This window comes from Aulonocara sp. 'chitande type north' Nkhata Bay, linkage group LG7, assembly GCF_057382095.1.
Source record: "Aulonocara sp. 'chitande type north' Nkhata Bay isolate Kocher_YH1m ecotype deep benthic linkage group LG7, A_spYH_male_GT1.1, whole genome shotgun sequence".
NCBI lineage: Eukaryota > Metazoa > Chordata > Actinopteri > Cichliformes > Cichlidae > Aulonocara > Aulonocara sp. 'chitande type north' Nkhata Bay.
In genome coordinates, this window is record NC_141350.1 from 2429840 (window position 1) to 2454541 (window position 24702).

Here is a 24702-nt window from a genome sequence, read left to right on the forward strand (position 1 = left end):
TAAGATAACCTTTATTAGTCCCACACGTGGGAAATTAGCAGCAGCTTACTGCTACGTATAATTCCCACGGAAGCAGTAAGGCTGTACTCGGTATTTCAACTCCTGTTTCACATCACTAATCACAGGTATACAGCTACACACACCTATACAAGGTTTTATTCCTCATCCACCCGACATTTTGCATACGCTGGTTTTAACACACCAAAACCAATCATAAACTTACACACTCTGCTGTTGGTCTTATTGTTTTGCTGCTCATTTTTTCAACAAGCTGCTGTTTGGTGTTGCAGAGCAGCAGCACACCTCTTGTCATCTTCCTGCAGTATCACAAGCCCAGCAGTCTTTCATGTATGCTTGGGTGGTAATGAGATCTGATAGAAAGAGGTGAGATTCTCCCATCAGTCCTCCCACACACACACACACACACACACACACACACACACACACACACACACACAGGGAGACAGACTCAGTGGAGACAAAGCCACTGGGAGCACATTTCTTCGCCAGCATGCGTGTACATCAGAGAGTATGTGTCGTGTGCACAGTAAATTATCACGCTGGGGCCCCACAGAGACATCGTCTAATCAGCCTAAACTTCTCCTGACACTTCAGCTACTCTCCAGCTGAAGTTATTGTGCCTTTATCAGTGATCTCTCCCTCTCCCACAGTCCCTACATCCGCCTCTCTCACTTACTCTCTCCTCATCCTGCCTCCCTCTACAACTGTTCTTGTTTTTCCCTCCACTCCCCCCCATGCCTATCAAAGTTTGATGCCAAGCCATCTGTGAATCCAACTAATGTTGCACCTCATTCTTTTTCACTTCTCTTCATCTGACCCAGTTTGTCACTCTCTGCAGGTGCTGGCTGTCACTGTGATTACAGACCAGAAATATCTCTGTCTTTAATGACAGCAGTGCCACCTGTTTGAGTGTGTGCAGCGCTGGGTTTTGTTTTCGCGTTCTGTCCTACGAAGACGACGTTTTACGCCGTTCTAATTTTTAATATTGACATTTTTTTAAAGAAAAAAAAAGAAAAACAAAAGCCAAGAGGAGATATTCTCAGCATGCGGCGCTTATTCATAAAAAGCTGCCTACTGCTAAGCTTTTTTAAAAATGTGGATGTTTCTTTATGTTTTAAAAAGAAGAAGCACAAGAGGAAATGGAAAAGGATGACTATATAAAGAAATATTGATGCTTAACAGAAGAGCTAGGATGGACATATTAGAGAGAGTAAGAACCGGGGGACCAAGGAGCCTTAGAGCGAGAGGGAGTAGAGGGAAAAGATGAAGCAGGACATAGAGATAAATGACAGAGAGCTCTGGAGAGGCTATAAGCATTTCAGCTTCATCTGGTGCAGGCTTGTAACGCTGTAGTCTCATGTCCCATGCTCTTTCAAGTGGGAGTAGAAAGGCCTTCATTTTAGCTGCTGTCCCATTGAAGTGTATTCTCATTAAAGGCAGCCTCGTGGCATTTCTCTTATCACAGGCACCATACAGGGTGACCATTTAGGTCCTTGACACAGCGACAGTGTTGAGGCCCAGAGTGCTGACACTGGTGATGACCCTCGGCGTGCTTCTGTGGCATTTAGAAAGAACAGATTTATAGAAATGATGGATTTCAAGATGTTTTGGTTTCCTTTGTTTTCTGAACATTTTTGTGTGATTTACTTTATTTATTTTTGATAAGTTTAAAAAAAATACACAACGTGAGGTGTGAGCTACACTGATCCATAAGACGAGACAGGAAATGAATGATTCAAATGAAATCACACAGACACACACACACACACCTTATCTTTACTGTTTTCTAGTCGCTGTATACAAACTTGCCAAATATTCTCAATTCCTACAAATCTCTAATCACTCATTAATTTGGCCAATGAGGTCAGAAGTATCTAATTCTATATCCTTACCTTTTGGGGGTAATGATTTCTAGAGCTTTTAAAGTTGTCATGGTTTTGACAGCCTGGTTCTTCGGGTCACAATGTTTTGAACAGAACATTTGTGAATATGCAGTGTAACCCCATAATTCATAAGAAATATGAAGATGTAACATACCGTATTTTCCACACTATAAGGTGCACTTAAAATCCTTTAACCTTCTCAAAAATCGACAGTGGGCCTTACATATGAATTCTGGTTGTGCTTACTGACCCCGAACCAATATTATGTGCTACACAGCGCTCAAAAATCTGTCAAAAATGTTTTAGTACAACTTTAGTAAGCTATGAAGCCGCACCGCTTGATGGATTGTTGGAGCATTGCGGCTGTCGTACTCAGGAGCCTCGTGGAGTAATCTATTCAATTCAATTTTATTTATACAGCGCCAAATCACAACAACAGTCGCCTCAAGGCGCCTTATATTGTACAGTAGATTGTACAATAATAGATACAGAGAAAACCCAACAATCATATGACCCCCTATGAGCAAGCACTTTGGCGACAGTGGGAAGGATAAACTCCCTTTTAACAGGAAGAAACCTCCGACACAACCAGGCTCAGGGAGGGGCGGGGCCATCTGCTGTGATTGGTTGGGGTGAGAGAAGGAAGACAGGATAAAGACATGCTGTGGAAGAGAGACAGAGGTTAATAACAAGTACGATTCAATGCAGCAGCCTACGTCTATTGCAGCATAACTACGGGAGGATTCAGGGTCACCTGGTCCAGCCCTAACTATATGCTTTAGCAAAAAGGAAAGTTTGAAGCCTAATCTTGAAAGTAGAGATAGTGTCTGTCTCCTGAATCCAAACTGGAAGCTGGTTCCACAGAAGAGGGGCCTGAAAACTGAAGGCTCTGCCTCCCATTCTACTTTTAAATACTCTAGGAACAACAAGTAGGCCTGCAGAGCGAGAGCGAAGCGCTCTAATAGGGTGATATGGTACTACAAGGTCATTAAGATAAGATGGGGCCTGATTATGAGGAGCAGGATTTTGAATTCTGGATTTAACAGGAAGCCAAAACAGGAGAAATCTGCTCTCTTTCTAGTCCCTGTCAGGACTCTTGCTGCAGCATTTTGGATCAGCTGAAGGCTTTTCAGGGAGTTTTTTGGACATCCTGATAATAATGAATTACAGTCGTCCAGCCTGGAAGTAATAAATGCATGAACTAGTTTTTCAGCATCACTCTGAGACAGGATATTTCTAATTTTAGAGATGTTGCACAAATGGAAGAACGCAGTATTACATATTTGTTTAATATGTGCATTGAAGGACATGTCCTGGTCAAAAATGACTCCAAGGTTCCTCACAGCGTTACTGGAGGCCAAGGTAATGCCATCCAGAGTAAGAATCTGCTTAGATACCATATTTCTAAGATTTTCAGGGCCGAGTACAATAACCTCAGTTTGATCTGAATTAAGAAGCAGAAAGTTAGCGGCCATCCAGGTCTTTATGTCTTTAAGACATTCCTGCAGTTTAACTAATTGGTGTGTGTTATCTGGCTTCATGGACAGATAGAGCTGGGTGTCATCTGCATAGCAGTGTAAATGTATGCTATGTCTTCTAATGATACTGCCTAAGGGAAGCATGTATAATGTAAACAGAATTGGTCCTAGCACTGAACCCTGTGGAACTCCATAATTAACCTCAGTGTGTGAAGAGGACTCTCCATTTACATGCACAAACTGGAGTCTATTAGATAGATATGATACAAACCACTGCAGCGCAGTACCTGTAATACCTACAGCATGTTCTAATCGCTCTAATATTCAATTCAATTCAATTCAATTTTATTTATACAGCGCCAAATCACAACAAAAGTCGCCTCAAGGCGCTTCATAGGATGAAACTCTTCAAGTAAACCATTCCTCTGCAGATGATCTGTTAGCTGTTTGACAACTACTCTTTCAAGGATGTTTGATATGAAAGGAAGGTTGGAGATTGGCCTATAATTAGCTAAGACAGCTGCGTCTAGAGATGCTTTTTGAGTAAAGGTTTAACTACAGCCAGCTTGAAGGCCTGTGGTACATAGCCGATCATTAGAGATAGTTTGATCATATTTAAGATCGAAGAATTAATTAATGGCAGGACTTCTTTGAGCAGTTTTGTAGGAATGGGGTCTAAAAGACACGTTGATGGTTTGGAGGAAGTAATTATTGAAGTTAACTCAGAAAGATCAACTGGAGAAAAAGAGTCTAACTTAACATCAATGGTACTAAGAGTAGCTGTAGATAATATTACATCTGTGGGATGATTATTGGTAATTTTTTCTCTAATGATTAACATTTTATTTGTGAAGAAGTTCATGAAGTCATTACTAGTTAATGTTAAAGGGATGGTTGGCTCAACAGAGCTCTGACTGTTTGTCAGCCTGGCTACAGAGCTGAAGAGAAACCTGGGGTTGTTCTTATTTTCTTCAATCAGTGATGAATAGTAAGATGTTCTGGGTCCTAAACTCCGTCACTTTCAGGTCCCAAAGTCAAACGAACACTGCAGCATCACTGAGAGTTACAAACTGTCTAAATTCTTTCATCTTTAATAAAATGATCAGTGTGGCTGCTCTACCAGGTGTAACATCCAGGCATCCAGCAAAACAAAATTTATGAAGTTTAATAGAGTTAGCAGGAAGTTAGCTCGCTAGCTTCCACCTAAAGATGATATAGTATGTTCTGACTGAGAGATTTCTGAAAAATTCAAAGGTACAGCTCTGCTGTCACTTCCAACATAAATGAAGACAGAAAACTAAACAGCAGTGACGTTTGTAGGGTTACTGAAGTTTGGCTAGCTGGTATATAATGATGTGCTACGTGATCGCTAGTTACACAGCTATGTTAGCATAAACACAGTGAAGCTGGAGGATGAACGCAAACTTTTTTCCACTCGATAAAAGCCTTATGGTCCGAAAAATATGCTAATTTATTCCTTTTTATTATATTTTTTTTAATATATTATATTTTATTGTATTTATTCCTCATGTGATATATTGACGATGAAGGTGGTGTTTAGTTATAATAGTGTGTAATCCAGATAATCTCTCACTTTTTGCCCTTTCAGGAGCTTTAGTAACTGTTGCTAAATTTGTTACTAAAATGCTTTGTTCTGTCTGTTTTTCTTTTTCTGCACCGGCCTGTTCCTGTTCCTGGGGTACCCGCTCATGCTGCTGGCTATGACAGACTCATGTGAGTGCCTCTATCCAAAAAGCACCGGGGTCAGATCATTCCCGCCTCAGAAAAAAGAACCGTGAGCCAACTAGATTGGCAGAATTCCTGAAAAGCATCACTGCTTTGTTCACAGTGTTTAATTTAGCGTTTAGTTCAAAACCTTTTTCCTGTGACCTAAATTACAACAATGATAAAAGCAACAAAACAATAACATTTTCACTTAATTATTAAGAAAAACTGTTTTTTATATGAATTATTGAACTGTTCCACTTATATCACTGGAATCTGATGATGCATGTGCAAGCAGTCGCAGCAGGCCTCCAGTGCTCAGGGAAATGATGTGAAATTTCTTGTTTCAGATGAGATGAATTTACCAACTGATGAAATTAAATCAAAGTCTGTTATAAAATTTTAATTGGTAGTTATCAGGGATTTGCATCACCATTGAAGCCTCTGTAAGCTTCTTTTACTAGAATGAATATGTGTGTGTGTCCATATGTCTGCAGCTGATTTCAACGGGGGAGCCAAGGGAACAAATATTCCGAATGACAGGCCCCGGTGCTGACCAGGATCCCAAAGGTCTCTTCACCATTGACATGAATTCAGGAGCCGTGTCAGTCAGCCGCTCAGTGGACCGTGAGGCCACAGACTCCTACCAGGTCAGCATGTGTTTGAGCCGTGTTCAGATCTGGTGGTTATCACTTTTTCATTGTTTCACTGATTCACAGACTCCTCCACACATTAACTGTCACTTTCTTTATTTCTCTTTTGTTCTCAAGTTATTAATACGTTTCAATAGTTCAAATAGAATAGAATAGAATAGAATAGAATAGAATAGAATTCAACTTTATTGTCATTGCACATGCACAGGTACAGGGCAACGAAATGCAGTTTGCATCCATCCAGTAGTGCTTTAGTGATATAGATATATTACAATATATATTAGCAATAATATAGATATGTGAGTATATTACAGAAATGGGTCTATTATGTTATAATGTACACGGTATGAGGTATGTTGTGAATATTCTATAACTATAAGTATGTACAGGCTGTAGTGAGTACAAGCTATGTACAGGCTATAAATATGAAAAACTATACAGAATATGAAATAAATAACTTTACAGAATCTGAGATATACAGTTATACAGAAATGGGAACTATGCAAGTTGTAAACAGTTGTAGGGTTAAAAATTATCGAATGTACAGAATGATTATTTACACAGAGCTATACAGTAGTGCAGTTAAGATAAGTGAGATATAATTCCTACAGAGGCTATATAAAGCGCTAAATAAAGGTTTCTTTAGTGTCAGACTGACACCTGGAAACATACAAAAATAAAAAAATATCAGAATAATTATTATTGGTGTTGGTGGTATTTGGATGGTCTTTGTATTCAGGCAGTTCGTGCCATCAGTCAGAAGTTTGAGGTTTCTTTTATGTTAAAAGAACGTTAGAGTCTGTTTGAGGTGTCCACTAGTGTTTCTGCCCTGGGGGGTTTCAGCCTAACGAAAGCCATCTCCCTTAGAAAGGAAAAGAAGACACTGGCAGAGAAGCTCTGCGTTTTAAGTCAATTGATCTTATCCTGTTTTCTGAAATCAGGCATAAGTGAGGGTGTTCAACTGGGTGCAAGCTGTTGATAAGCTAACTGGAGTTTTTGAAAAGCCAGAAATAATTCACTCTGTAAATACCAACAGATAGGGGGGGGGGGGGAGGCGAGCAGGACAATTAGAAACCCTGATGAAAAATCACATGCAAGCTGACATGCACCATTTTTTTTTTTTTGCACTGCTCAGTTATGCGTGTAGTGTAGTAGTCATTCTGTACATACGATAATTTTTAATCCTACAACTGTTTATAACTTGCATAGCTCACATTTCTGTATAGTTTTTTTTAAAATTTCATATTTATATCCTGTACATAGCCTGTACTCACTACAGCCTGTACATACTTATAGTTATAGAATATTCATAACATACTTCATACCGTGTACATTATAACATACCATAATAGACCCATTTCTGTAATATACTCACATATCTATACTATTGCTAATATATATTGTAATATATCTATATCACTAAAGCACTTCTGGATGGATGCAAACTGCATTTCGTTGCCCTGTACTTGTGCATGTGCAATGACAATAAAGTTGAATTCTATTCTATTCTATTCTATTCTAGTAGGCAGTAAAACACAGTGGCTGCAATCTGCTTACTGACAAGAGCATCCAGTGATTTAGCTTCCCTACAACTGTCTCCTTAAAAACATGTATATAAAATATCAGTTTCTGTATTTCGTGTATAAATGATTCCAAATAAATGATTGCAAGTATATATAGCAGATTTTCACACGTATAGTTTATTTGCTCTGAATCACACAGAGGAAAAACACCAAATGAACAAAAATGCTTTGCTACAAACAACACAAGAATGTCCAGTCCACATATGTGTCTGCGGCCGATCAACAGTACAGGAAGAAGATGCTGTCATCCTGACTTTAGCAGAGCATGGCTAGCTGCTGACTTGTACAGACTGCTTCACATATATAGCACCTTGCTGCATCCCAGAATCCAAAGTATCCGTGGCTACAGGAAGGTTTTTAGCTCAACCTTGTAAGATACAACTGCTAGTTGGTTCTGCACTGGTTTGATGCACCAGAAGCAACGTGGGATATTTAGCATGCAGATTAGCAGCCAGGAATCAAACCACCAACATTTTCTCCTGAGCCACCTCAGTGCGACTCCTGTGTTCACATCTGCACAAGCGAATCACACCAAGGAGGGAAAATGGACCAGAGTTTGATTTAAATCGCCGTAAGACTTTATGAGACTTGTGTTTTTGGCGTTTGCTAGCCGTAAAGATTTGAGACTTTTTCTGTGATACGTGTGCTCATCCATTCTTTCTGCTTTCAACACATTCATTTCAAGAACTGGCTGCTTGCTTGTTACTTACTATATTTTACCGCTTTGGCAAGTGCTGCTGTGTCAAAATAATCAATGTTATTGACTCTGCTTGTTAGTGGTGACATTAGTGCTGGCCGGGTTGAATTGTATTTTCAGTTTGGCTTCGAAAGATGATCCAAACAAAATAAAGATGATGATATCAGTTTTTATATTTATATGAGATTACTTTTCTGTCTCATTTGTTGTCATTATCAAACTCTTGCTTGTGCCCTGGAGTAGACTGGGATCTGCCCAGGGTGTACGGCATCCCTCACCCTATGACAGCGAGGATAGCCTCCAGCCCGTCCCTGAGAACTCTTCTTTTTTCGTATAAATCCTCCACAACCCCGTCTTTCATGTTTTCCCATATTATATTCACACTTTACTTGAGCCTTGGCCAACATGCCACAAAGTCAACAAGTTGTAACACGGTTTCCGTAGGCGACCGTGTGGAAGGAGAAGTTTGCACGTAGCCGTCTCTGTTTCCAGAATTTCCGAGGGACTCTCACCCAGTCTGCTTTTGGCACTGTGACAGGGGTGTCAGTCAGCTGCCAGCTTTGGCGCTGCACTGCTCCCTGTGGCTTCCTTGCAGGTCTCTAAAGACACACAAATCTGCTGCTGCCTGGGCCTTTGTTACCCCTGTCTGTCCCTGCGCACATCCCACAGGGACCTTCAGTTACCTTCACTGCAAGGGTTTTATGGTTAAAAAGCTCTTTGTCTGGGTGCAACTGTCAAGTGGACGACCCTGCATGTTTTATTTTTATTTGCATTATTCTGATGCGACCAAATGTGTCTGAATGTTTAAAAGAGGAAAAGCAGCACAACATCTGTCTTTGAACGGGGATTTTAAGCCCACTTTCACCAGCTTAGACAAACTGACATCATTTTAAACATTAGTGTTGTTTTTTGTGCTTGAATGAAAATCCATTGCAGTCCAGAATCCATGGACATCACCAAATGCTGTGTTTTCTCTCTGGAAACATTGTGCCACCTTTCTTTGTTTGTGCGTCTTCGGGTTTTTCTTCAGGTGCCTGATCCAGCCACTGAGAAACTCTTTTGCACTGAGCTTTGAGTCCTTATCTCTTTTCATTGTGACACTCAGTCTGATCAGTTTCGTAGCGTTTGGCAGAATCTGAGCGTGTAGCCCTTTACACTCAGCAGTGGCCCGGTTCCACTGACAGACTTAGAGTCCATGCCTATTCCACAACATTTCCTCCACCATGTTTGACAGGTTTTTCTCCTTCTCTATACTTTTCATTATTTAAATCTTGGTTTCGTGTCTTTCAGATGTTCTTGAGTGTAACCAGTGGTTTGTGCCTGCATGCATCTGTTATTGACAGTCATTGTCCTTGTTGTTGTAGACTGTGACGACGATGCAGCTTCCTCCTTGGGAATGTTTGAGACTCGATGTTATGAAGTTGTTTTCAGGGAAATCGTTTGACCATCAAGCCTTTCAGGTGTTCTGGTGTTGCTGAGGTATCTGCTCTATTTATGCATTTAGGAACATACCAGATTGTTAGCTTTACCACTCCACATGGTTTCCACTGTAATTGAGCGCTGTGAATAAATATGTGTCGGTGAATGCAATACTTTTTTTTAAATAGTAGTGGTGGTGTACAGAGGCAAAATGACCAAATATGTGTTACTGTACAAAAACCCACAAAGCAGCAGCTTTAAAACAACCTCTCTTAACTTACAGTTTTTGATTTAATAGCTCAGTGAAATAAAGTTTTTGGGTCCAACAAAAGTTTGTACGTTAAACTCTGTGGAAGACGACAGAAACTGTGTTGAAAAGAAGAAGCAGAGCAGCGAATAAATATCCAGGGACATTTACATTAAAAGAAAATGGTATCGTATTCAGTATGGAGACGCTCAGCAGAGACACGTGATGGCACGGTGACTAATGTGAAGGACTCAGATGAGACGGTAACAGAAAGTATGGGAAATGGGAAGGCCTTACATTTTCATGAATAATAATGATGTATTTTTTTAAAGTATGAAGATGTGGAGTCAGCACCACATTCAAACACTGTTTAATAATTAGTGTCGCTTTTTAATAGAGGAGCTGAAGTTAACTGTGGACAGTATTCACACGCTATTAGAAAATCTGATTTATTAAGCAGGAAACTGTGATCTTAGTGTTATTAAGAAAGTGTTTTTCCAAAAGCAGCTGACTGATCCTTGAGTGATTTTCTTGCCTCACGTAGATGCTGCTTCTTCATGACTTTATAAAGCAGCTTTAAAGGTAAATCTTTGAGGTTATTTAATAGAAAAAATGATGCTGTACGTATTATTGATTAGTGTGTGATGGTTTCTTCTAGAAAATTGATTCATTCTTCTAAACGTAAAATTAAAAATACACTGGTTGTTGTTACCCTGCCATCTTGAAACCAGTGGCTGAGATGGACATCGTTGCTCTGCATATCTGTGTTTATGTATTTGGCTATAGTAACACTTACAAGTTACTTTTAATTTAAAGATCACTAATAGCTCTTTCAAATGACATACGTGATTTGCCCACGCACATTTTCCTCATCATCTTTCTCATCGTGTCCTCCTCCTCTGCACTGCTCTCTAAGCTAACATTACACCAGTTAATGATTAAACGTCTTAAAAATCAAACTTTCCCTCTGACGAGCAGTTTGATTACATTCTCACATCGTATAAGTTTCATTGCAAAGTGTCCAAGTCCGACAAAGTTAGATCTGCTTCAAAGAAAGTTTCACCGACGCCAGCGAACAACAGCGCTCACAGATGGAAAGGAGCAGGATTCCCTCAGCTCACCTCATTATCACTCCACCGACTCCATCAAGCTCCTTGCACAAAGCTGAGGTAAACGGCAGCCTGCAGGCGCTACAGGTGACAGAGTTGAGTGTCTTGTTTAGTTGTTTATGCAATTGAATTGGGAGGTGCAAGAAAACAGAGATCATGTGACTGTAATCTATAATCTACAGACATGTAGGGCTGAGACTTAACGTGCTGTACCATCATCAAGTCATGGCTTTGGTTTATAGACCTCTGTAGTCACCGCTGGTTTCAGGCGTCCACACCTCAGTAGTACTTTGTTGTGTTGTGTTATTTTTTATTTTGTTTCGGTCAGAAATTGTTACATTTGGGAACGAAGTTGAAGTGCTGGAGTGTGCACACCTATCTTTAGTTATCGGCAAAGCAAAATAAAACAAAATGATAAAAAGCAGATATTCAAAAATCCCATTCCTGTGCAGCTCATTAAAAGGAGGAAACTTTGTTTTTGTTTGTTTTAAATACTTTTACAGATAGTTTTAAGTTTTCTTTCTAGAACTGCAGTTCTTGGCGCTTCATTCGGTTCAGAGGTTTCTGCTTGGTTAATTTGCAGACCCTTAGAGTCAGAGAGCTCTTACCCACAGAGCAGATTAAGGACGGCTTTAACCACTCCAACTACATTAGGTGTGGTTAAAGCCATCCTAACAGTATGTACCTGACTGCTGACCCAAAATGAATATTTTCCAACCTACCAAACGCTACCTTTGCATTCACAGTGTCATAATATGGTCAAAAATCTAATTGGAAACGTCCGTCAATGGTTTAATATCTTAGTGATAATAAAAACCTGATCCAGTCTAATATGTCATTATTTCAAATTCTAGAAGTGAAAAAGCCTCTAATATAAATTCTGCCTTTCATTGCATCTGGGTCATCACTAATGATTGTTATTTCCAGCTTGATAATTGTTATAGCTGAAGCCAAGACTGAGTCAGGCTGGGCATCAGCACACGCGCCTGAGCACACACATTTCCTCTTCCTGTTGTTTTTCCAGCCAAGCCTACATCATAACTTGCTTTCATTTATTTTGTTGTAATGAGGAGATTTTAAAACAAGTACATTTGTACAGTACAAGAGTCTGCTATTAAATTCAGTCTGGTTTTATTATCACTTGTCCAGTGCTGAAGACTTTTGTAGTCCCCGCTGGCTGTCACAGTCTCTCCTAGTCACATTCATTAAGGGTGTCGCCTTTCCCATTGTAGCTAATGGCTTCATGGGAATGAAACATGAAATATTCAGCGGTAGATTAAAATCACGATTTCTCCAAATACATTTTATAGGCAAAGTAAAGCGAACAAATGGAAGCCATTTCATATGTAAAATGAATCTATATATTATATCTGCTGTTTTTAATATGTTGGAATTAATGTGGCTTCACATGATTCACGTGATTAATTTTATTTGAAAGGGGTTGCTAGCCTGGAGTTACAACTACAGGACTAACACTTTACCTTTCAGTGCTTTGGATTAGTATACAAGCATATTTCTTATTATGTGTACCCAAACAGAACGACGGGGAGTAATATGATGGCCATATTAAACACCTGAACTAGATCTGAACTGAAAGTGTCAAATATAAGTTACTTTTAATTTAGAAATCCCAAATAACCTTTGCAAACTATACACATATATAGCCCTGTGCAAAGGTTTAGGCAGGTGAGGGGAAAATGCTGTAAACACAGAAAGCTTTCATGAATGGAAGTGTTAATCGTTTATTATCATCAATCAACAATGCAGAGGAGGAGCAAAGGAGAATCTAAATCACATCAATGTTTGGTGCGACCACTCTTTGCCTTCTTCTAGACAGTTTTTGAAGGAGCTCGGCTGGTAGGTCGTTCCAAACATCTTGGAGAACTAAGCACAGATCTTCTGTGGATGTCGGCTTGCTCACATCCTTCTGTCTCTGATCCCAGACACACGATGATGTTGAGATCAGGGCTCTGTGGGGGTCGTACCATCACTTCCAGGACTTCTTGTTCTTCTTCATGCTGAGGATAGGACTTAATGACGTTGGCTGTGTGTTTGGGTCGTTGTCCTGCTGCAGAATACATTTGGGGCCAATAACCAATCGTTTATATTTCTGAAAGCTCTCTTTGTTTACAGCATTTTTTCCACACCTACCTAAAACTTTTGCACAGTACTGTATATGTTCTGCTTCCACCAAGTGGCAAAAAAAATCTATAATTTCAAAGGTAAATCAGCCGTTTTGATTGTTTGTTTGTTAGTTTTTGAAGTGATATTTAGGCTAAAGCTGTTCTCCATCAATAGACATGATGAAGCTCCATTCAGCTACGTCTGGAAAGTGGTTGATTTTCTCTCCTCAGAGTAAATCTCCTCATATACATGACTTTTTATCTCAATCTCATGTCTCTGCAGCTTATTGCTGTTCAATACATGTCCTCTGGTAAACTATCCAGTATATATGAGGTGTGAACTGTTATTTAACCATCATTGTTAGCAATATAAGGAATACAATCAATGTTTTGTTGTACAGACATCCAGGGTTGTATTGAACACACCTCATGCTTCAGCTTCCTTCTCCCAGTCTCCTTTCTATTTGGCTGTATAATGATCATTGATTACTTTGGGAAAAAATGCTGTACCCACCCACAAGGTCACAGTATATCAAAAAAGTATTGCCACAGGCTTTGAGAAAAATAAAATCGATGAAGTTGACTGGCACAGTGTCTAAATGCAGTGGTCAGTGTTTTGGATGCTTTATCTTGGGAATTTATGGATGCAGCCACTGTTGCAAGCAAAAGTCCAAACTAAGCAAAACTTGATGAAGACGTTTAAGGAAAGTAGAGTCTAACTTCAGCATAACGACGGCAAGAGGTCAGCGCAAAGCAAATGGAAAGTGGGAATTCTAAGTAGGCTGTTACAGCAGGCGCACAGCCGAGCAAGGCAAGCAAACAAACCCCTGACAAAGTAAAATATTTGCTGTGAAAGAACAAACAGACGCAGTGATCAGCTGGGGCACATGTTCACAAGGATTTAATGTCAAACATTATTTTCTTATTAAGCTCAATTAGGGTGAAAATGAATGTTAATGAGATGGAAAACAGAGCGGATGGGAGAGAGGGAGGAGTGCGAGGCTTATCGCTGCAATTATGACAAGCTTGGGTCGGGTTGATAGCGGCGAGTAAGAGCTCTAATTGGCTTAGAACAGAGGAAGGAGAGAACGTGAAGAGATAAATAACAGTCTTGTTTACACCGGTGGAAGGATGACCCACAGTAATACAGGTCATTGCAACAATAAGTGTGCCAAGTCTTTTCTTCGTGCTTACCTTGGAGAAGCTGAAATTTAAAGTACGAAAAGAAAGTAGTGCTGCACACATTTATTTATGTAAAAGTTTAGTGGCGTTCGCTGCACAACGTCGGTTCTAATTGTTTAAAAAACAACAACAACAACAACAACCTTTATTTATAGAGCACATTAAAAGCCTAGGCATACCAAAGTGCTTTACAGAAAAACAATAAAATAATACAGTTAAGAGCATTAATATCAAATATAATAAGAACAGCAGACAATGTTCACAGTAGAAAGCCACTAATAAAATGGACTGCAGCACATAGATTATAGCAGACCCAGTGCCGCATGATAGAGAACACCAAGAATGAAGGAATAGTAAAAAGTTAATGCAATAGGTCGCAGTTAACAGTCAGCATTTAACGGGTAGAAAAGGCAAGTTCAAAAAGATAAGTTTTAAGGCGTGCTTTAAAAGAAAAAATAGAATCAGACTCCCGAATGCCAATCGGGAGGCTGTTCCATAACTCAGGTGCAGCAAAGGCAAACGATCGATCGCCTCTAGATTTCAACCGAGATCTGGGCTGAACTAACAATAACTGCGAGGATGACCTTAAAGCCCTGGCAGGGACATAAGGGTTTAAAAGTTCCTTAAGATAGGTTGGTGCAGTATTATTGATAATTTTAAAAGTAAGCAGCAAAATTTTAAATTGAATACGGTATTTGATAGGCAGCCAATGCAGCTCAGCAAGAACCGGAGTAATATGGTCAAACTTCTTGGTTTTAGTTAGAATACGTGCCGCAGCATTCTGAACTGTCTGTAATCTATGTAGAAGGGTAGCATGGAGACCAGAATAGAGTGAGTTACAGTAATCTAGTCTTGACGTTACAAAAGCATGAATGAGCTTTTCTAAGTCATTATACGGGATATAGTGTCTGGCCCTGGAGATGAGACGAAGCTGATAAAAACTAGATCTGACAACAGCAGACACCTGTTTATCAAGTTTAAAGGAGCTGTCAAACAAGACACCCAGATTCCTGACAGTATCAGAGAAAGAACTAGTAAGAAAGCCAAAGGCATCTTGAAGTTTGGCGCGAAGGGCATTACTGCCAAAAATCATGATTTCAGTCTTTTTTTCATTGAGAATAAGAGTATTTGCCAACAGCCATTTCTTGACCTCACTCATGCACTCACGAAAGTTATTTAAAGATAAAGCGAGATCATCATGTAACTCAAAATAAATCTGGATGTCATCTGCATAATAGTGAAAAGCAATGTGGTATTTCTCAAAGATAGCGCTTAAAGGAAGCATATACAGTGAGAAAAGGGTCGGGCCTAACACAGAACCCTGGGGGACACCACAGCAAACAGGTACAGGGGAAGAGGAAGATGAGGCCAGATGTACCGAAGAAAGCCGATTGGAGAGGTAAGATTTGAACCAGTCCAAGGCAGTGCCCTTTATGCCAACAGAGTGCTCTAATCTTGCGACTAGGATGTTATGGTCAACCATATCAAATGCAGATGAAAGATCCAATAGAACTAAAACAGAAGGACGACCATTATCAGCCATAAGTAAAAGATCATTAAAAACACGAAGCAGCGCTGATTCAGTGCTATGATGTTGTTTAAAGGCTGATTGGAATTTATCATTTATATTATTCTCGTCCAGGTAGGTCTGCAGTTGAAGTAGAACCACCTTCTCAAGGATTTTAGCCAAGAAAGGAAGCTTGGAAATCGGTCTATAGTTGGCAAAATCACTATGATCCAGGTTATTTTTCTTTAAAACGGGTTGAATAAAAGCATGTTTAAGAACTGAAGGTACATAACCAGAAAGCAAGGAGAGGTTCAATATAGACAATAGACAGGGTCCAATTACATTAAAACAATCCTTGACTATACGAGATGGAAGAACATCATGTACACAATTAGTATTGTTTAGTTTCTCAGTTATACGCTTCAGAGTGGGAAGTGAAATTAATTCAAATTGATGTAAGGCAGCAGAACAGTCAGGATTAGACATACTGTCAGCCACCAAAGGAAGCGTAGATCTAAGAGATAAAACTTTATCTAGAAAGTAGTTTGAAAATTTTTCACAGAGACCTGGGGAGCACGAGAGTGGCATAGAGGGACGAGGATTCACCACTGAGTTAAAAATTTTAAATAGGATGCGAGGATTGTCACCATTAGAAGTAATAATCTTAGCGAAGAAGGCTGCTTTAGCCATTCTGGCAGCAGATTGGAATTTCGAGCGGCTAATACGTAAAATGTCATATGATGACTGGAGTCTATCATTCCTCCACCTCCTCTCATCGCGCCTGCACAAACGCCGTAGAACACGGACAGAGTCGTTTAACCAGCATTGCGAGTAGGTTCTGGGGCGTTTGTGTTTGATAGGTGCAATAGTGTTAAGAATCGAGGAACATGTAGTTAAAAAAGTATTGATAAAATTCTCAAGTGTGTGTGGGATAAAACAGTCCGACATATTAAATGAAGAATTAACAAAAGATGTAGAGAAGTTGACCACAGTATCGGCGTTAATAGTCCGAGTAGGATGGAGAGGAACCTCCAAGTAGGGGTCAGTGATACCCAGGTCAACGTCAAAGATGACCGGGGAATGATCAGAAAGTCCAGTATTTCTAATTTCCTTAATGCATATATCCACGTTAAATGAAAAAACCAGATCAAGGGTGTGACCCTTAACATGAGTAGGTTCATTTACCCACTGGGTAAGATTAAAAGAGTCAGTCAGTGCAGAAAAATCTTTAGACAGGTGGTCATCCATACAACAAACATGAATATTGAAGTCACCAGAAATAACTACAGAATCATATTTAAAAAGAATAGAACCCAAAAAATCAGCAAATTCAGAGATGAACATCTTATGATATTTAGGCGGACGATAAGCCACAACACACAGAGTAGTTCGAGGGCCAGTCAATTCCAATAGCTGAGCTTCAAAGCTAGAATAGGTTGGGGAGGGTAGCAGCCGTGCCTCAAGTTTATTTCTAAAAACCGAGGCTAAGCCACCACCTCTACCAGTAAGCCTCGGTAAGCTAAAAAAGGCACAGTCAGAAGGGAGAAGTTCAGAGAAGGGGATGAACTCACCCGGAGAGGTCCATGTCTCAGTCAAAAATAAAACATCCAGACCCGAGGAGAGAAAAAAATCATTTAAGAGGAAGGCCTTATTAGAAAGAGACCTAACATTAAATAAGGCCATCCGAGTCCGAGGAGTCCTGTCCTTAGTAGTAGCTCGTTTGAGGGTACTGAGGTTGTTTTGTTGAACACCACGGCCAGGCAGTGATATCCAAGAACGAGCAGAGTGGAAGGCCACTGGGCAGGCAGGATAGGACTGAGGGCCAACGGGACATATCCAGCGGTGGTTGAGCAGTTTAGCCGCAAAGCGGCTACCAAGATGGTGGATGAAACGAGAAAATTCACAGCTAGTAGGGGGGGTAATCCGTAGCCATGGCTCTGATATAAGCCTTGAAGCGGACACGGACACCACTCCTTCTACCCCGTCTCCTGGGGCGTATCCTGCGGGGCATGTGAAGAGGTAAATCGGTCAGATGAGTGGGAGAGACGGGCATCAGGGGAATGGCATCACCCGCGGTCCCAAGACAGTTCGGTCGTTGAGAACAGGAGAAACGAAGATTCAGGAGCGTGTTTCTATCATAGGTTATTAGCGTACAATCACCTAGAGAACAAAGTGCCAAAGATAAAGACACAAGGAGTACAATGCCGAGGCGCAGACGGAGTCGAAGACGGCCAGCCATGCACACCGGCGCCATCTTGGAAAGTGCACAAATAAAAAAATGCTAATAACTTGTTGGCTGGATGTTTGCCTCAGAACTCCAACCTGTGTCGTGATGTAGAAAGGGGTATGCTCCTGACAGCACATATAATGCCACCACATTTTGCTCCTTATATTGGGTCTGTCAAGGCAGCGAACACAGTGACAAAGGGGGGCTTACTGAGAAGAAGCTGTATGGATCCATCTCAACTCTAGAATGGCTGAGATTTGAGGTGACAGCTAATTTGAAATTTAGATTTAGAAATATCTCAGCTTTCAAGAGCTCTACAAAGCTGTCTCAAAACAGTTTTGTGGAATTGTCAACAGGTATAAATCAAGCTAAGTGTTTCCCCCCATATTTACTCATAATTTCACAGATAAGACGTCTGTGAATCATTTTACTTTACTGTAAATCACTTTTAACTTTTTGTCTTGCTTTTCTGTCAGGATGGGTCTGCAACCCAGCATTTTCAGTATATTTTGTATTTTTGATTTCTTATGTTATATTGAAATATGTGAAGTTCTGCTATTATTATTAGTTTGTCTTGGTTGAGTTTTAGTCTAGTTTATGTTTCTTCTGTCTCCTGAGTCTTTTCCTGTCCTCCATGTTCTACTTTCAGTCACGCCAGTGCTTTAGTCTCTCCGTAGCTGTGTCCCAAAACGTCGGCTGCATCCTTCGGAGGCTGCATTTGAAGGCCGATTACGTCACAGCCAGGCGACAAAGGCTGTCCCAATTCGTCGACTCCTTCAAATGCGGCCGACAAATACGTCCTTCATTTCCCCGAATTTGAAGGATGGGTCGGGTGTGTCCTTCGTGGCACACCATATCCCAGAATTCATAGCGCGGCCCAGCCAAATTTCAGCTGCCAACAATGGCAGCTGCTACTAAGTTTTAAAATTACTCTTATTAATCTTTCTGGGCCACAAAATAAACTTTTAACATATTTTCAGGTGAGAAAGTAGCTGTGTAAACTTCAAATATCTGCTCGGTTTATCAAGACATCGCATATTTGCAAAAGTGCGCTGACGTTTTTGGAGACGTCTGTTACCCACCCGCTCGATAGCTAGCCGGGGGTTCAATGGTCACTCCAGCCGGCGAGAGCAGCGGAGTCCCGGCTTCGTCGTTTTCAGACCCCCGCTTTTTCGCTACTCAGGTTAAACATGATATAAGTCACTCGGATAACTTAAAAATGTTATTGTTTGGCTTTTTCTGTGTTTTATTTGTTCCGGAGTAAATCAGTTTGGCTGAGATCAAAATTATTAGATTATTAGATTAAATAAAACTTTATTAATCCATCAGGTGGGTTCCTCTGGGATTTTCACACAGCTGAATAAACGTCAAACAGAAAACTGATTAAACAGAAGTGTGAGACGGTCGAGAATTTACGCCAGTGTCCTGTTATATTTTAGACAGCACGGAGGAGACGGCCGAGTTTATTAAACTCCACTGAGACAGCGGTGACGCTAATCTGAAGGCTAGACCGTCCCATTTCACAGCCTCGCACTTCCGGCCTTCTCGGTCTTCGGAGGACCCGGCCTTCGCGGTCTACGTGGGCCGGGTCCTCCGAAGGATGCAGCCGACGTTTTGGGACACAGCTCCTGTGTTCCATGTCTGCTCAGAGATTTAATGTCTGCGTGCTCCATGTTCTAATGGTCAAGCCTACGCTCCATTACGTTTCCTGTTTTCTTTTGAAAGTCTTGTTTCCATGTTCGGTGTGTTAAGTTTTGCTTCCCCTGTGGCGTCATGTTCATTCATGGCAGCTGTGTTTCCCCAGGTTTTTCCTCGTCTACTCTTCTTTGTATTTACGTCCTCTATCTTCCTCTGTTTGTCTGGCTACAAGTTTCTATGAGTCTCGACTCAGATTTTACTCTTAAGCTTCAGGTTCTGTTTATGTCATGTCAGTTTTCATGTTTTAGTTTTTCCCAGTTTAGGTTTCAGGTTAGTTGTTAGTTGTTCTCCAGTTTGCCATCAACCTAATAAACAGCTCGCTTAGTTTCCTCTCTCCTGTGTCTGCTTTTGGGTCCACACATTTTCTTCGTTTAGTGTTAGTTCACTTTGCAAACTATTCTAAACTGTGTGTACAGTGTTGATAAACTTTTCAGATTTTACAGTAGGTCCATTTCAATAAGGAGAGCTCATTAGAAGGAACCAAACATGATTTACTGATATGCAGAATTTAATAAATCCAGTGGCCCTTCACAGCAGAACAGAATCACTGCGGCCATGGGAACTAGGGAAGGACCCCGGCGTCTAGACGCTGGTAGTGGAGATAAAGATGGAGGCTTGGATGAAGCCTGAGTAACATGGGAGACGCAGAGATGTGGAGGAGGTGGGTTGCATGAAGGACAGGTGAGATTTCTAGTACACAGAGTGGAGGCTGATTGGCCTGAAGAAGACTAAACCAGTGATGTCCCAGTGGGTTTGGCACCGTGGGAAAGTGGAAGTGATGCAAAGCTTAGATTAGCCACCAAACATGTGGAAGCAGACAGATACATGACTACAGAGCTTCCTCATTGAACTTACACATAAGCATCATTAATATTTGAGCAAACGTTTGTAATTTTGCCTCCAAATCAAACAAGTTTCAAGGACACACAGTTTTTATTAAAGATTTTACTGAGATTACTGCATTAAATATTTACGTTTTTTAATGTTTATATTTAGTCTATACCTACATTTAATAGTTTCAGATGCTCTAATATAATTGGATAATTGACTGCCAAGCATTTACATTTCCTTGTAATTCCACAATAAATTAAGCAGACAGCATATCTGAGGTTGAGTCCAAGTGTTGAAATTGCTTTTAGTATGAGAGCCGTGTCCATGCAAGTGGAGAAGACACGTGCACGTCAGCGTCATAGTCTAGGAACGAGAAACCTTCATCAGTTGAAGTACAGAGGATTACATCAAGCTGCAAAGTAAACGGCTAATACCAAACATGTATCCATAGTATCAGATGAAGTAAAACTCACAGTGTTTCTCCCTCACAACACCAGAGAATCATCTGCTTCTTTTAAGTGTGTCTCACTGTCAGGTTTGCTGTGTGTGGCTGGTAGCAAGGAGCCCAAATGCAGACTCGCAGAGGCAAAGATGGACTCAAAACTCTCGACCTTATTGCTGGAAGCTAGGAAATACAAAACTAAACTGGAAATATACATTAAAGTAAACAAGATAGAAAAACAGGCGAAACGCAGCGAGGGATGAGGGAGAACACAGCGAACAGACAAAAACACAGACAGTAAATGCAAGACGAGGGAATGAAGCTCAGGAGGGAAACTAATCGCACAGCCGACACAGGGGAGAAGCAAAACAGAACACACACCGACAGGAAACTACCAAAGTAAAACAGGAAGTAACGCAACATACGCTGAGACGCAGACGGGCACAGATGAGACGGGGAAAGAACAGACGTGTAAACATAACTGAGCCGACGAGACACAAAGCACAACGAAGAACTAAACACCAGGAGTACTAAATATAACTCGGGTCGCCCAGGCGTCCTAACACTGCGCATGTTTTGGTGACACGTCTGCAGCTTTTTCTTCACATTAATGTGTCAGTGAAAACGGTTCCATTGTATTTTGTGGCATTTTGTTTCGTTTCTTTTCCACTATGTGTGGGGATTTTGTTTCAGGTAACTCCTGTTGTATCCTGTTTCTATTTCTGTTGGACTTTTTCAACTTACATTACATTTTGTGTCCTTTTGCATCTTTTTATTATTTGCTGGTGTTTTCTCATGGGTAACTGTAACAAATCGATTTTGACAGAAAACATCTAAAAGAACATAGTTCAAAGGTCATAGTTCATAGATGATAAATAATACAAGGTGTTCAGCGTTTACCCTGTTCGGTAAATCTATCCCAGTATCTATAAAATTCAATACATTTGACTTTCTTATATTTAACTTCCAGCAATTAACTGTTATATTTAACTAACTAACTCATTTATGTTTCTGTGACCGAAGCTGACTCAAGGTCAAAACTTATCCTACACACTTCATCATAATCCGAAAACTGTGGAACGAGCTTCCTTTAGAGATCAGACAGGCCAGTCCTTATCTGTTTTTAAGTCACTCTTGAAAACCCGCCTCTTTACCCTGACCTTTGACACCACATGAGATGTTGGTTTTTATTTTTATTTCAGTTGTTTTTAGGTGATTCGATGCCGTTTTATCTTGTTTTTGTTTTAATATAGGGCTGTTTTAATTTGATGTTTTATGTGTTTTATTTATTTATTTTGCTGCTTTCTGTTATTCTGTTGTTTTAACTTATTTTCTGTACAGCACTTTGTTCCTGTGCTGGGTATTTTAAAGTGCTTTATAAATAAAATTGGATTGGATTAATAACCTCAGCTCAATTATACAGAAAATAAAATGTTAGAAATGAAATAGAAATGTTATATAAATCTATGTTGTTTATTCAAGACAATAACTCAGCAACAAGCAGATTGTTGCTTTTTACAGCTGTGTGATGTTCAAAGTTCAGCAGTGTTTAACATCCTGTTGTTGAAAATTCAAAACATTTTAGCAGGCTATGGCATGAAAATTGAGTTCTAATTAACATTTACATAATACGCAGCACTTTGTAAGTTTGGTTTTCATGAATGACCAGACAGACCATTGCTATGAATAATGCGACAGCATTTTCTCCCCTCCTGTGATGAAGGATGCTCCAGAGTATCCTAGCCTATAAAATACAAGAAGCATTTTATCTCCTTTCCTAAGCATCAGGAGAATTCATACAGCTCTTGACGTGGATACTTCCAGGACACGTCACTAAGTTATGAACCTTCCTAAGCAAAATAAACATATTGAAAGATATTAAATGGCTCCAGAAACCAAAGGGAACCAAACCCCAAATCTCTCAGAAACAGGTAGATAACACAGATGGGAAGATTCAGACAATCAGAGAAAGAACACAAGAGCAAGGCTAAATATGCAAAAGAGCTACCAGGGAAAGAGGAAACGTGGGGAATGAAGAACAGCTGAAACAAATCAGACAATGAGACAAAGGAAGTAAAACTAAATACAACACACAGCAGACAGAAAGCCACCAAAAAAGGAAGTGACTTAACTCTCATGACAGACATGCTGGCCTGTCCAAATCGCATGACCAGTTTAAGATGATGTATTGTAGCAGCAAAATACACCCTCGCTGAGTCTGTTTGCTCTGGTCCAAACCTGACGATTAGTCGCAGACTTGTAGCTTTTTCCTGTTCTCTGGTTTGCTTTCACACAGAAAAAAGTCCAAGTGAATTCCAAACAAACCAGAATGCGTCAATGTTCAGTCTGCTGATTGGTCAGAAATGTCTGGGGCATGCCCAAATAAGGAAATACAGGAAGAAGGTGCTGTGATCTGGACTATTGGAGAACAAAGATAATTTCCATCCATTTCACAGCTGGTTGCTGGTCCGTGCAGAACTTTGCACATCCATGGTACCCTCTCACATCAAGAATCCAAAGCATTCGTGTTCGTGGGACATGTTTTAGCTCAAACTTGGAACACACATCTGGTACCTGGTTTGGATTGAGGTTGGATTACATTCACACCACAAAATGAAGTTTAAAGCCAAGTTTCATTGTATCGAAATTACAAACAGTGTACTTGAATTTCAAGCCAAAGACGTTTCAAACAATATCTACTAGCGATGGGAGTCTCTTCAAAGACTCTGCTCTTTTGGCTCAGCTTCCTTAGAAAAGACATCTCTTATTGCTTTTAATTTAGTATCACTCACTACTTTCAGTTTTCGCCTAATTAGGCAAATATGAATGGTTTGTGTGTCGGTAAGCAACTAGTGTTTCCATAAAAGCCCTTACTACGTCTACAGGGGAGAACATGTACAGATTTTAAGGCCGGCACAAAAGTTTCAGATGTTTTGTCCTCCACAGTAGAAAATGGCTCGCCATTGGCTGTCATCTTCATCATCACCACCTTTGTGTTTGGCTGCAGTCATTTGTTCTGTAATGTGCTTATTTTGGTTTGAGTTACAGAAGGCTGCAGTATACCTGCAGTTTTTGGCAAGTCAGTTGATGCTGCAGCAGAAGTACTTTGCTCAAAACAGGACACTTGTCCAGGGTCAGTGGATGGCAGCTGGAGCAGAGAGGGCACGCTCTCCTCCAGCTGCACGGATGGATGAGCGGTTCTTAGATGTCTCTGCAGGTTCATATTTTCATTTTACAAATTCTGCATTCAGCTTTACAGTTACCAGTATAATTGGAAACAGCCAGATGCTGTGGGTTTTTTCTGTTTTTGCCCATTTCTTCACTTTTTATTACAGCTCCCTGCCTCGCCGTCGCTCTGTGTACGTGGCCTGTGCCTGTACTCTCACTGTCTCTTTTTTCTCTTTAGAAATACAAGCAAATTTTCAATAATATTTACATCATTTTAAAGCTTGGCGACTTATTTATTTTTTTACATAATTGCCATTTCGGTCGGTGCATTTTTGTAGACGCTGGCAGTTTTACAATGCCCATGTTATACCTGCTCGCCGCCGCCGCAGAATCGCCTTCTGCACAAATGTTGTTTGCGACAGTTTGATGGGCAGCGTGTGGACGCACGGTGTCGTGAAGAATGCTTACTCCCTTTCTCAGTATTCCTCTTCTCCTGTTCTGAAATACCCTTCTGAGTTGTTCCAGTGTTTCACAGTACTGTCAGCATTTATTGTGGTCCCAACAGGCAGAAAGTCAACCAACAATACCCCCTTTGGTCCACACGTCGCCTGTCGCCTGTCAAACTTTCGCTTTCCTGCAAGGGAACTTCATCACCCACTCACCCTACTGTCCGGACTTCACACCCAGTGACTACCACCTGTTCCCAAAG

The 24702-nt window shown here is 40.5% G+C and overlaps 1 protein-coding gene across 1 annotated transcript in view; it reads left to right on the forward strand.

The window, feature by feature from the left end:
• cdh13 (cadherin 13, H-cadherin (heart)) overlaps positions 1-24702 on the forward strand; it is a 423814-nt gene that overhangs the window by 191777 nt on the left and 207335 nt on the right. The window contains exons 5-6 of the mRNA XM_086297939.1: positions 5111-5116; positions 5605-5757. Coding sequence (XP_086154065.1) covers positions 5111-5116; positions 5605-5757 — 159 coding nt within the window. The remainder of the gene's footprint in view (positions 1-5110; positions 5117-5604; positions 5758-24702) is intronic.